The 14619-nt window shown below is 36.0% G+C and overlaps 2 protein-coding genes across 4 annotated transcripts in view; one reads left to right on the forward strand and one right to left on the reverse strand.

Annotated features, from left to right (window-relative positions):
* Positions 1-14619, reverse strand: part of CWC27 (CWC27 spliceosome associated cyclophilin) — a 178937-nt gene that overhangs the window by 128444 nt on the left and 35874 nt on the right. For all 3 annotated transcript variants that reach the window (XM_019743827.2, XM_019743838.2, XM_074328900.1), the window contains one exon: positions 12668-12816. In XM_019743827.2, the coding sequence (XP_019599386.1) occupies positions 12668-12816 (149 nt within the window). The remainder of the gene's footprint in view (positions 1-12667; positions 12817-14619) is intronic.
* SREK1IP1 (SREK1 interacting protein 1) overlaps positions 1-14619 on the forward strand; it is a 161922-nt gene that overhangs the window by 68857 nt on the left and 78446 nt on the right. The window lies entirely within an intron of this gene.

The following is a 14619-nucleotide window of genomic DNA, read 5'->3' on the forward strand; positions in this document are numbered from 1 at the left end:
CTCTATCTATTTTCTTTTCTCCTCTTTAAGATTTAATAAGTATGTAATGCTCTAGATTATGGAAAAGCTTATACTTAAGTAGGCCTCTAGTTCAAGGTATCACAACTCTATATAAGGATTTCTTTCTGTTCTAGGAATCAGAAATGGAAATGTAACAACAAAAAAAGTTAACTTAAGCGGAACATGACTAATGTAAAGCAGAAAAAGAATGTTGTCTCTACTACGGCTAGACAATTGCTCTGCCTAGAAAAGGGGAGTTTCTCCACATCTAAGAGCCCAGATGAGGAGAATCCTTTTGGCATAATCTATTTCCATGTCAGATTTATAGCTTTGTAGGGGTTGTAATGTTTACATTTTGTTTTAACCTGGTGTAGGTGCCAGGTGTTCATTTATCTATACTAAACTTCAGCAGTTACAAAGTTTTAACAAAGGACAATTCAAAGATACATACAGTATGAACTTACATTCTTAAAAAGTTACTTTAAAAACTTTTTAAAAGAACAGACTGAAATTAATTTTCTTACACAAATATGCCTTTTATATTTTTTTTGTTGGAATAAACATTATTTTAATGAGAGTTTCATGAAAAGTAGTTGAGTCAGTAGGAACTTTTATACTTACGTTCCATGAATTAAGGTAATTCAAACACCCTTCAATATTATAGCCATAACACCAACAGCCCAAAGCTGTGATGCTGCAATTCAACCATCCTTAGATTGCAACCCCACTCAGGTGCTTCATTTTTGTTGCAGGCTATGCTGAAGTACCATAACAGGTGTTATGTCCCTTTCTTCCTACTGAAAATTGTTGCTACTCGCTGACGCAGCCTAGAAACAAGGATAGTTTGACTGGGAGAAAGGATCCTCTCACTTGGTCTCTTAGTGTAGAAGGACCATTGTCTTCTGCAAACGTCTGCATATAGCATTGAAAAAGAGCTAGTCTAGCTGCAATTTGCTTTTAACCTTATTTACCTTTATTCACCTATGCTTCTAACATGTAGGAAGAAGTTAAGTAAAATGTGCATTTTCAAAATTAATTTGCTACAAAAACTATGTGCAAAGACCTTTATCTACTAAAATGTAAACACACTTTGTTCCAACATTCCTTCCATACTACAAACCATAGGCTAAAAAAATGAAAGCAATAAAACGTAATTTTTAAAACTTTACTGGAATACTGATAAATCCAACCTGAGAATATAATAATGAGCATAAAGCCAAATAATTCAGGCTGGTGATATCCTGGCCTTTAATTTCTGGGCTACTCTCCAACAGCATCAGGATTAGATATTCTCATCTTCTGGCTCACAAAATGTACTTTCACAGGTCTTTTTTCCTAGGTGACTGGGCACATGCATACACACTGTACCTAAAACTAGCTGAGTCGTACCAAACAGCAGCAGGACATAACATACACGGACTGTAACACTCCAGTCTTTGTCTGAGGCCTACACGGTATCTCTCTAAACTCTTTGAAGCCAAGCCAAGGGTTTTCTTTTTAACTCCCTTAAACAAAGTCTGTCTTTAAGGTATTTCAAGTTACTGTCAATATTGTGAACAAATAGGCATATCTGGAAATTTTTTCCATTAATTTGTAATGATTAATAAAAGTAAAAAAGTAAATTCTTATCTAAAAGGAAGAAGAAATTGGCAGGAAGTCATTATATAACTTTGAAAGTTAAGAAAACATTCTTTTTCACAGAATCAAGAAAATCAAATATACAGCAAAGGACAAATCTAACTTCCTATCTGTTGAGTACATATATACCTTTGATCTAATGAATTTCTAGAGTAAAATGAAAACACAAATTAAAAAGAAATGATTCAGTACTTAAGCTCATATGCCAATTAGTATCTGCCTTTGACCACAAGTACTTTTCAGTAGCAACAGAAACCTACCCATTATCATACAATAAATTTGATACTGTTTAAACAAGACAAGTCTTTAAAGAAGCAGCTAAATCAACACCATAAATTTTAGAAAGGAAATCAGACTAAGTTGATATCACAAAATTAGCAATGAACAATATCAGGAAAATGTATTAAAGATCTTTTTTAAAAAATTGAGTAGAAGAAGCCACCAATATACTCCAAAGTAACAATGACAATCCCACTTATGGTTTAACATTCACATAAATGTATTTAAATAGTAAACAGATTGAAATCAATATCAATGTACACATATATTTAATGAACTGATATATATAGCATAGCAGTATCTAAATAAAGACTAAGGAGGGAGATCAAATATTACTAACATATCAAAATTGGCAAAAAGGTAGGAAAGAACTGCAATGAATTCTGTGAGATTTGTCTTCAAAGTACGTCATTACTGAATAGTTTATATTGTGTCTACTTTTAAAAGAATGAGCTTAAATAAAGGCAAAGATTCAATAAAACTAACAGAATGAAATCCATTCATTTGGAAGATTAATGTCGATGACGTACTACAGTCATTCTTCAAAAGTTGTAGAACTTGTAGAAAAGCTGATTTTGGCTACGAGAAGGGACCCTCTCACTTCGTCTCCCTAAAATAGAGTGACCATTGTCTTCTGCAAATTTCTGAGCCTAGCATCGAAAAAGACAGATAATCGAGATCTAAACTTGCTTTTTAATCTTATGTTCCCAATAGTCACAGGAAAAGGTTAAATAATGTGTATTTTTATCACTAATTAATTGGCTACAAAAACTGGGAGCAAATCACATGCCAGACATATGAATGAGATTTTTGTGTTTGGGGGAGGAGTGGATCCTAGACACGCATTTGGTAAAAGTCAAACAAAATTTAAAAATGTGTCTCTAGGTCATTTGGATAGTTCTTGTTTTAAATAGTGTGGTCCGAAAACGTCTCTCTGAAGAGATATTTGAACAAGGAATTGGATGAATAGAAGGACTGGTTACTAAGAAAATCACAGAAAAGAAAGTTTCAGGCCGAGGTATCTCAAAGTACAGAGGCCTGAAAGAAGAACGTGCTTGGTGGGGCTGTGCAACAATAAAGACAAATATGCCTGCTACGAAGTGAGTAACAAGAGTAAGGTGGGCAATACCTGGCCGAAGTGTGTGATAGAGCGAAAGGGTGTGAAGACCAGAGCACAGAGGGAAGGGGTTGTCTTTGCTAGAAGAATACAGATTCAGACGCAGATGGATAGATCTGGTGGGAGGAAAATGAGGAAGCTCTCTTGCTACTTCTGTTTTCCTAATGAAATCAGGAATAAAGGTGATCAGCCAGAAGTGAGAAGAGGGGTGAAGATGTTGGGCGTTATTAATTAATGTGACTGTCTTCCAGGAACAAGAAAATCAATTAAGAAAGGTATTAGAAATAAAGTAACAGCTATTCATTCCCTGTCTGCCCACGTTCCCACTTTAGAGAGCCTATCATACACATGCACAGCCCCGGAAGAAAGAGCCTTACTGTAGCAGATAGTTTTCGGTTCTGCTACACATAATAGAAACCCCAAATAATGTGGCTTAAACAACATGAAGGTTATTTTATCTCACACAGAAAAAGTCCAGAGATAGGCAATGCAACGTGGAATAGTGGTGCCGAAAAGTCCTCAAGGCCCCAGGCTCCTTCAGCCTCGATGTTCTGCATGCATGTGGCCTGGCAGGAGAAAAGGACGGAAGAGGGCTAGTCTCTTCCTTCTTTCCATTAACAAAGATTGCCTGAAAGTCTGACACACTCACTAGCCAGAATTTGGTCACAAGGCCATACTTACTACAAAGGAGACTGGTGAATGTCTTTTAGCTAGGCAGTCATGCTTCCAGTAAAAAATGGGGGTTCAAATTACTAAGTAGGAAGGGAAAGCTAGATGACGGAAGGACTCGCCATCTCTGTCACACTCATATACCTCATGGCTTTCCAGCCCCCCGCCACTATCATCATCCTCTCTGATAACATAACGAAATGGATACCTAAGCCAAGCCAAGACAATTCTCTCTCCTGAGAATTTGTACTTGGAACACAGAAATCAAGTCAATTTACTTCTGAAGAGCTGAATTGCAAGAGGGAACAGACTAGAGTTCTCTAGAGAAAACACAAGATTGTAAAAGATAATGGAACAAATGAACAGAGAATAGCAGAAAGTCTGAGGCTGCAGAGCGAGGGAGAAAATATAAGTTTCTGATAACATTCTTTCCTGTGAGGCCTGTATGCAATTCTTTCATCTAGATTCTATGCAATTCCTCTATGCTGTTATATAGAATTCCCTTTACTTGAGCTAATTTGAGTGGGTTTCTATTCCCTATAACCAAAGGAGCCTTAAAATATCTAACAAGAAAGTTGTAATTTAATATTCTATGCATATAAAGTGTTTTGCATCTTCTGTGAAACTTGTGGAAGGCATGCACTGTGTTCTCATGTAAAGATAAGATAATTCTATCTGATAAGATAGAATTTTCTTTAGAATTTTGTACTTTTTAAAAGTGACATAATTAGGAATTGGTATCCTTCTTTTCAAAATTCAGATAATATAATCATGTATTCTTTATTGTATCTCTTTTTGTCCTGTCTGCTAGGAAGTTGACAATTAAATTTACTACAGTCACAGATGTCCACAGCAATTCTTGGTTAAAGCACAGAGACTGTAGTAGATTGCACTATTGCTTCTAACCATTTACTGCTCCTCCCTGTGAAAGATTTATACTTCACCATATGGACATCAGGCTTGGCCATATCACTTGCTCTGGCCCATGAAATGATGAAGTGATGTATTCCACCTCTAAGTCAAAGCTTTAAGAGCCAGCATATGATTCCATCATGACTGTTTCACCTCTGCCATGCCTCTCAGAACGAGGCTGTTTTCTTCATCCTGGAACTTTGAATAAAGATGCTCCAGAGCGGATTCACAGATCCCACCAGGAAGTAGTGAGAGCCAAGAAAACAGACATTAGCTGAGATTTGGGGACTGTTTGTTCACATAGCATAACCTTGCCTAGGATGACTAATAAAGGAAGCAATTGGATAAGAAACAATTCAGGATGTATGTTTATGTGTAGGGACATCGAGGTATATCAGAAAGGACTAACAGGACAAAAATGTCTGCAGGCAGCACTAAGACATCCAGCGTTCCTATCTCAATGCTTATCACCACCACGTCACCAGTCATCCAAACCGGAAGCCTCCGGGTCCCCTGGAATACATCCTTTTCCTTCACATCTCCTACATCCAGTCTTTTACCCCCTTACTATTTCTCAAATCCATCTCGGCAGATAGTACCTTTGTTAGCTAGACGCTTATTGCCTCTCCCTTGGGGTTAATGTAGTAATCTATTAATTTGTCTTTCTGTTTCTGTCTCCTTCCTCTAATTGACCCTGACACTAATATCAAGTAATATCTCTAAAATGATGTCACAGCTTTGCTGGAAACATTCCTTGTGAGAGTAGCACTTTAGCTGGACACATACGACTTGGCCCTGGCCAACCCCTCCCTAGGCTCCGTACAGGTGTCAGACCATTGCGAGTTCGAGCTTTGCCACTTTCTAACCATAAGTCCCTTAACCTCTTTAAGTCTAGTTTTTTTATACCTGTGAAATGATAATAATAATACAAATTATGATTTGTTGTATGAGTTAAACTAGAGAAATAAACTGATTTGCCAAAGTGCTTAGTCACACTGTACAAGAACAATAGATATTTGCAGAACAACAGAACAACTCTCTGGCTATAGAGCATCTACGAACACTTCACAGCCCTTATTTGCTTACACAAGTGTCTCCCTTTACCTTTACACGAAGGGAGACACTCAGCAACTTGAGTAGAGACTGAGATTTACTAATCTGAGCATCCTGGAACCTCCTTTGTGCCAGGAAGGACAAAGGAGGAACTCAAAACGTGCAAAAGTGAAGTAATATCTGAAAAGTAGTAAAATCCCTGAACAGTTAGAGGGGAAGGGGGCAGAAAAAAAGTCTAGGAATAAAACAAAATAAAATCACTAACTATACTTTTCTGTCATATCTTTGTGTAATTTCATGTGCTTTTAACGTCATGCTAAACAAAGAAATTTGCGTCTTGGGTAGACCTTCTCTTCTTTATTTTACCCAAACTATACTTGCTAATTTAATTTACAGGTGAATTCATTAGGAAGACCAGGAAGGTAGGAAAATAGTGAAGATTTCAAAACTTTTCAACGTGACTATCTATATTCCAGGATAGAGAACACTTCCTCAAATGCTGAACAACTTAAAGAATGTTTTTCTGCACATAATGTTAATACTACATTTGAAATGTACAATTCCATTGCTTGAAACAACTGGTACTGCAAGATCAACAGAATGTAACTCTTAAGGATAAGACGAATCAATACATTCTAAAGAGATGCAAATACCTCTTCCCTATTTTGACAGGAGAATCTCCCCCACATGTGCATTTCACTGCCTCCTGTCTGCTATACAAAATCTAATTGTAAAAGCAGTAGGGTTGTCATATTTCTGAAGCGTATAATTGAAATTCAAGGATTTTTTTGTTTTATGTTGAAGGTGATTCCTTGGATATGGATTAAGGTTCTCAATGAACTAACAGGATATTTTTAAAGTGGTATTTTATTTCAAACAGCCCAAGAAACAGTTTTGTCCGGAATATCTAAAATTCTTGCTATAAAGATCCAATCAGAAGAAAAATGGAAGCTTGCCAGAAATGCCAAATAATGGTATGGTTTATATTATAATTGTTATTATTCCAAAATTTTATACATAACAGGTAAAGGCAATAAACAAACCGTCTAGTCTACAGTGGGAGAGGATGTGACATTAAAGGGTTGGACTTAATGCTAAAATGTTATTTCTTTTAAATAATGGCTTTAAAAATGGTTTATCTTACTAGCTTTAGGGTGAAACTTATGAAATTGATATTTGACTGTTCTTGACCTACAAAAATAGCAATTTTATATTTAGCTCTTTTTCACCTGGTATTTTGAACTTTTCCGGAAATCTATATTGCCTACTTAACTTCCATAATTCTTTGCATGCACTTTTATAAGGGCACTTGCCATATTGAATTGTAATTAATTGTTTATAATTCTTACTCTTACACGATTTATGAAAGTTCGCAGGCAGAAACCATTTCTCCTTTATTTCCACGTTCCTGGAGCCTGGCACTGCCTGGCAGGTAGCAGTTCCTGCACAATGACTTGCAACAAGGGTAGCATATATTTGAGAATTAGAATGATTGGTTATGAAAGAACATATAAAAAATAGAAATCAAGTTCTAGTAAACGTAAGCTTCATTGAAATCAGGATTGTTCCAAAGCTTCGTATCTGCTGTTAAACCCAAATATTTCTTGAAAATACAGTATCTGCACCACTACTACTCCTTACCAAAGAAACAATCACTGCAAATTTTCTTTATTCAGAGATTAATTACCTAGTACACAGATCTTACGTTTCTTTTTCTAACTGTCTTTTACTGTTTGCTTCAATACAACATCTTGAGGCAAAGAAGGTGAAAGAAAGAAGAAATGCTCTAACTGGTTAATTTCATTCCTTGCTTGTCAATGTTTCGATGAGAGGAAGAGGGGGCTTCTTAGAGATGATGATTCTAATGGTTTTAAATGGATTGTGAGAAAGTCTTTCCATTTGTCTTTGTTATTGTACTCTTTTAAAATTTGTACCATCATTTCAAACTGTGTACTCTCTTTTAAATTTTTGAAATTTAAATGTACTACCTTTTTGAATGTGCTAAAGCAAACAAAGTTTATGTACAAAGACAACTCTGTACTTCATAAGTCTAATCACAAAGTAAGAGAACCAGAATACAAAGTATATTAAGACTCAAAAATTCCCGAAGGCTGAGAGAAAGATTATTAATGTTTTTGAAAAGGCTGGAAATACTGGGGAAAAAATTATTCAAAGTTCCGTAAGAAATCCTAGTCACATATTTCAAACCCACCACAGGGAGATGTGAGAGACTAAAATTAGAAACAGCTCATCCGGGTGTGCACCAAGGCCTCAGGAGGCCTTGGGCTTCGCGACTGTTAGAATTTAAAGTTATAATTTAAAGTTCAATCCCACTCATTACATCTCCCATGTCAATCAACTGCAATATTCATATCCAAATTCCTTATGCTATCATTATAGTAAGAGATTTCATATTCAGCCAACCTAATACAGCTGAGGAAAACACAAATTCTAATTAACTTTACCAAATATGACAGTTGTTTTATGGAAAAGGGGTAGTGCCACAGTCAACTAAATATGACAGGTAAACAACACAGCTAATCAAAACAGAACCCGTTTGAACACCAAAACTAATACCATCAAGTTAACCTTGAAAGATGACTATCAAATCTTTAATGATTGCTATTTGATGGGAAGTGTCAAGATATTTTACTTATATTTCAATTTGATAAAAATAATTTAGAAGAGCAATTACAATAAAATAACAAATAATACAAATTACACAATAAAAGACTGAATGTCCAGAATGATTGTAATCATCACAACAAACCACTGATTTTTTCACTATCTGGTCTACTTGTTACATCTGATTTTACTGTTTGGCCATTTATTATGAATCAATACACAGATGCTAAAAACAAGTAGGGCAGACAACTCAATTTGGTTTACTGTGATTAACTTGCAGCAGCTGAGCTCCACCTACAGGCAAAAAGAAAGGCTTATTCTTTACAATAAGCTTTAAAATAGGAATTTCCAAAAGACAAGCTACAATTAACTATCCCCAAACTTTCAATTAAGCTTGAGTGCACATTAGAATTACCTGGGGTATTTTTGGTTTTTATTTTATTTTATTTTTTGTTTTTCGCATTTTTATTTTGTGATAGCTTTAAAGAAGTTGTGCCCTTCCAAATAGAAGTGATTTCACTGACATCTATGCAGTAAAGATGAATGCTTAGATGTGGCAATAGTAAGTTTTCTTTTTGTTGGCTTTTTGATGTGATGGCACCAGTGATTTCTGAGCAAATATTATTTCCCATACCATTGGTTGAGAAATAAGCCTGAGGGATGAAAAGATTGGTGTTAAGAATGCTGGGTCCTACTGAATTTCAGAAAGGAGATTCCCTGTACATCTTCATCTCCTCAACCTCTGCAACATGGCTTTTGCCAGTACCTGGGGTATCCCAGCACCTGGGGTACTTTTTAAAACTTCTATGGTCCCATACCAAAAATTCTGATTGACTGATCGGGTGAGGGACCTGTTCTCAGGTAACTAAAATGTACAGTAAAGGCTGAGAGACACTACGTGCTATACACCTGAAACTAATATAAAATAATATTGAATGTCACCTATAATTTAAATAAAATCACAGGGATATAAAGTACAGAATAGGGAATACAGTCAATAATACTGCAAAAACTATGTACGGTGTTGATGGGCTGTAGACTTGTGGGGGCTGTCACTTTGTGAGGGGTGTAAGTGTGTAATCGCTATTTTGTTTTGTACACCTGAAACTAATGAAAAAATAAATCCTGACCAGCACATGTCTTTTAAAAACATTAGGAATACTCAAATATCGAACTTTTTTCTAAAGTTAGTTTATTTCCACTATACTGACCCTTACCCTTTTTAAAGATTAAAACTAAGTTTAGTTGATATAAATGTCTTATCCCTGTTAGACTGCAAAAAAAAAATCTGAGGTGACACTAGAATTTTTAAAAATCCACTTTGATGTTATTCTAAACCTTGGAAGAAATCAAGGGAGTGTATGTTTGGTGGGGAGTATGGTTCTTAACTCTGGATGCATATTAGACAATCTGGAGAGCTTTTATAAAGCATTATTGCCCTAAATTAATTCATGTACGTTCTTCGAAGTTAGAAAAGTGGTTACTATGAGGAGATGAGGGGGGAAGTAACCAGAATGGGGCAAGAGAGAGACTATCTAGGTAATGGCAATTTTCTGTTCCTTGATCCGTGTGATGGATATCTGAGTGTATTTGGTTTGTAGAAAATCAGCAAGCTGTGTACTTAGGATATTATGCGCATGCACCACAAAATACAGTTCATACAGATATATTCTGTATATAATTATACTTCAATTAAAAGTTAAAAAGTAAAAGGAGGATGTGCCTGGGCTTCACTGCAGACCAAATGATTCAGAATCTGTGGGAGTGAGGCCCAGGCATCAGTATTTTTAAAAATATTTCCCCAGTGAATCTAATGTGCAGTAGGGAGTGAAAACCATGAATCACAAATGCATTCGTTCATTTTTCCATTCTCTCATTACACATACTTTAATGACCAATACTATATGCATAATATAATGGACGCAGAAGATATAAAGATGAATAAGATGGTCTCTGAGGAGCTCATGGTAGGCAAAGGATAAAAACCAGTAGTCAAGCGGATAGGGTTAGAGAAGTTGGGCTGGATAAGAAAGAGTGAGATTGAGGCATTTAGAAAAGGAAGGAGGCAAGGGACGGATACCCTAAGGAAGCCAGGATGAGTATCATGAGAAAAGAAAGGAGAGAAGGTAAGAAGAGCTTTGGATTTTTTTCTCCTGAACCCCTAAATACTAAAGACATTGCTGAGAACACATATTAGGGGAAAATTCTACTCTATGTAAACCTGTTGCAAATGACATTGTTAAACACCATTTCCCAGCTTAAATATTACATACTCAACAAACCCGCTTGTAGGTCTAACATCCAAAGTGATAAACAGCTTTAACAGATTCCAGATGTTTCTTTACCAATAAAAGCAATATCAAAAATGTTCAGTAAAATTAGACTTTGAATGGCTCCTTGCCTAAAGGGCTGGTATGCTACTCTAGTCCCTAATCCCTACTGCTCAAATAAGAAAATGACCGAAGGATAATAGAGGACTTCCAGCACATCCAGATGAAAAGTTTGTATCTAGCAAGGTCATTGATTTTGAAATAGATAATGATTTCACACTGACATCCTCTCCAGCTGGCAGCTATCCATTATAATTCAACTAGACTGAGCAGCAAATATAATTATTTAATTAATCCTTTTCACCACATTATAATTTTTTAAGACTCTTAGAGGTTTCCTGGTTTGGTTTGGTTTTTAACATAAAACTAACTTGAGACGTAAACTATAGTGAAGCTGGTATAACTGACCAAAAGCACTAATGATTTCCAGAATTTTTTATATTTAAAACAAGGAGTCATGAGACAATCATGGAAATTTCTAAATAAGGGTGAAAAACTGTATTTTCCATTAGAAATTCTGTACTTTCTCCTGACCTCATTTTTCTTTGATTTCTCTTTGTAGGTAGGAGAAATAGGATGAAGGAGGGAGACGTGAAAATACTGAAAATTCTGGAAAGTGGAGAACACTTACAAATAGATGTTGGGTGTTTTCACTCTTTATTAAGGCAAATTTTTCCACATTAGCTTACTTTCATTCTGAAAGAAAATTCCGCTTTGCTAAATTATAAGTTCTATTAGTTACAGGTTACATAAGTATTTGAAATTGTATTAAGATAGATTGTATACAAGATAGAGTTGAGGACTTAAGGAAACATTTAAACATAAATATTTGGTTCATTTATTAAAATTCAAATGTATTTTTGTCAGATTATAAATGTAATCTTTAAAAATGCATAGTTCTTAAAAATCAGAAAACATGTGTCTTGAATGATAGAGAAAAAAAGTAACCTTGATTATATTCATGATTTGACTAAAAGTTACAGAGCTGATGAGAGGCTCATCAGCTCCATCTATGTATAAGCATATACATGATCACTAAAAATCTTGTCTGTAGTGCCCCAAAGTTAATTTACTATATTAAATTATGCAATAGTAATTACTTGAGTTTCAGATGAATGGTGCTGCAGGAAAAAAAGATATTTAAGGTAACTTCTAAGTACCATTTCTGAATGTAAAAGGTTATACCTTCAGTGGAAATTTCTGGGAATTACTTTCTGATTACATAAAGGAAAAAAGTTGAGTGAGCTAAGCAATGACCACATGGAAATATTTTTTATTTTTCAGTTTTTCTTTATGAGGTTGAGAAACATAACAACAAAAAAAGAATGTTTATATGCAGTTCCATCTATCTTATCCCCAAATGTAGGCCATCCAAACAAAACAAATACTATGACTTTTTAAAGCAATATTATTTAAAATGTATACCACAAAGTTGTAAAAAATCACAAAAGAGAGTTTTTCAATTAAGTTGAATTTCAAAAGAATAAAATATTGAGTCACAAAATTTAACATTCTTTATCATCAGACAATTGCTGAAATTTCTTTTATAATATGACACCATTGAGATTAGGAAGGGTATATAGTATAAATCAGACTTGAAAAGGTATTTGAAAATGTTTTCAGGCCCACATACTTCCTCAACAAGTTCTGACAAATTTTACTCACCTAACTCTGAAGCTATCTATTTTGTTCTATACAATTACTCTACTGCTCTCCTTGATATTAAACAAACACAGCTTTCCACATCAAGCTAATATATTGCTTGCCCCATCTATAAAAATCTACAAAAGCTTGTAAAGAAGAGATCAGAGAGAAATGAAGTAGAATTAGACTCATCGGACCACTAATGTATGTAATTACTTTAAAACTGGTCTATTTTCTTTTAGGCTTCCAAATGGGCTAATTTAGGACAACTGGTATATACATTAAATGTTATGAAAATAGTATTTAAAAAAATAAGTTTCACAGAGGACTCAATCTTAATTTTAAATAAAGTATAAAAAGACAAATACTCTGTTATGTAGAAGCACAATAATTGACTCACCTTCGGCTAGCTGATTTCTTCTCCACGTCTCCCTCTCCAGCTGATTTAACACTTGCACTTGGTTCCTTTTTTAACTTTTTCGCAATTCTTTCTTTCATCAGGTTCTTCTCATCACCATCATCATGCTCTGCACTTTCAAATTCTCCATCCTGTAGAAATTGAAATGGAGGATTTGCGGGCGTTCCATTTCCCCTTCCAGTTCCAAAGATCCATCTCAGACTCCCGTCATTGAATTTTGGGCCAGGTTTGTTTTTGTTTTGTTTTATTTTATTTTGAATTAGTGAGGGCCTGAAGAATCTGCTATAGGTAGGAATACCCCTGGGGTCTGCTCCAGGCAGAGTATGTAAGTATGGGATACCCCACTAAGGGTTGTTTGCTCATTTCACACCCAGCCCCTCTCTGCAGCACAGAAGGGGCTCCCTCTGTGTCACCCTGGATATTGTGTATATTTATATTCCCATTCTTTCTCAGTGGGAAATACGGCTTCAGAAGGCAGTTGGCCAGCACACTGACCTCAACCTGGGATTAATACAAGTAGAAGAGGTGGAGGTGGAACAGCTGTGATTTCTTCCAACCTAAATCATAGCAATTACTCCTCTCCTCAAAACCTTCAGTGGATCCCAAACTCACGCAAGAATATCTGTATCTCCTTGACAATATCTCCTACAACTCCAGGCTAGCCACACTAGCCAACTTTGGAGTTGCTGCTCTCTTCTGCATGAAACACTCTCATTTCATATATCTGCATTCCTCGCTCTTTCATCTCCTTCAGATTTCTGCTCAAATGTTACCCTCTCAGTGATACTTACCTTGGTCACCTTCTTAAAATGGCAAACCACCCACCCCACCCACATCCAGTACTCTATTCATCTTTCCTGTTCCCCCCCAAAGCATTTATCACCCATCTGATATACTATATATTTCAATTTTTATGTGTTTACTGTCTCTCTCCCATAATTAGAGGATGCACTCCATGAGGGCTAACATTCTGGACTGTTTTGCTCAGTGCTATTATCTTGAACATCTGGAATAGTTCCCTGCATTAATAGAGAGAGAGGAGTAGAAGAAGAAAGAAGGAGGGAGAGAAGAGGGGAAAGGAGGAAGAAAGTACCCCAATTAGAGTTTTTTCTGTCTTGTGATTCTTTGATCAGGTGAGTAACGGTGAGGCAGGATTCTTAACTTGAGAATGTGGACCCTTAGAGCAATGGTCCTCAGACTTGATAACATGGATTATTTGTCAAAAAATATAAAATCCTAGCCCTCATCCCAATCTTTCTGCACCAAGTCTCTAGGGATAGAAATTGTGAATGTTTTCAGTGAGATGATTAAGAAATTCTTTAGCCCTAAAAGTTGACAGACACTGATGTAGGTCTTCCATGCTTAGTCCTCAGGAGGGCTAACAAATCCCCTGTAAATTCATAAAATTTTGTTTGTGGATGTAGTATATTTCCTGGGAAGGAGGTCTGTAGTTTAAGTCACTGCCATGGATCTGGGACACAGAACAGGTTAGAGGCCGTACACTACCCTTAGATGACCTCACCTTCATCAAGACCATAAGAACGTGTCTTCTACATCAGGCCTTGATCCTATCTTCCAGACCCATATTATTGTTACACAGATGTCTCTAAGAACTCCGAATCTCAAAATCTACACATTTAACCGCAATTACTTTTCATTTTTCTCCCCACCTCAAGCCTACTCTTTTGTATCCTTCTAACAAATCGCCTAAGTCAGAAACCTTGCGCTTATCCTAGACTCCTCCTCCTGCCTCACCTCCTAGTATGGAAATCAGTCACCTCTTAGACCACTTTCAAGTCTCTCTTTCCCATCTCACAGCTGTGGTCTTACATCAAACTCTCCTCTTGCCATAGCTTCCTGATATGCCATAGTCTCCTTGATTCCAGTCTGTTTCTTCTCATTTGTCCTCTACTAACATTGCCAACAGTGATCTT

The sequence above is a fragment of the Rhinolophus sinicus genome, linkage group LG03 (assembly GCF_036562045.2).
Source record: "Rhinolophus sinicus isolate RSC01 linkage group LG03, ASM3656204v1, whole genome shotgun sequence".
Classification (NCBI taxonomy): domain Eukaryota; kingdom Metazoa; phylum Chordata; class Mammalia; order Chiroptera; family Rhinolophidae; genus Rhinolophus; species Rhinolophus sinicus.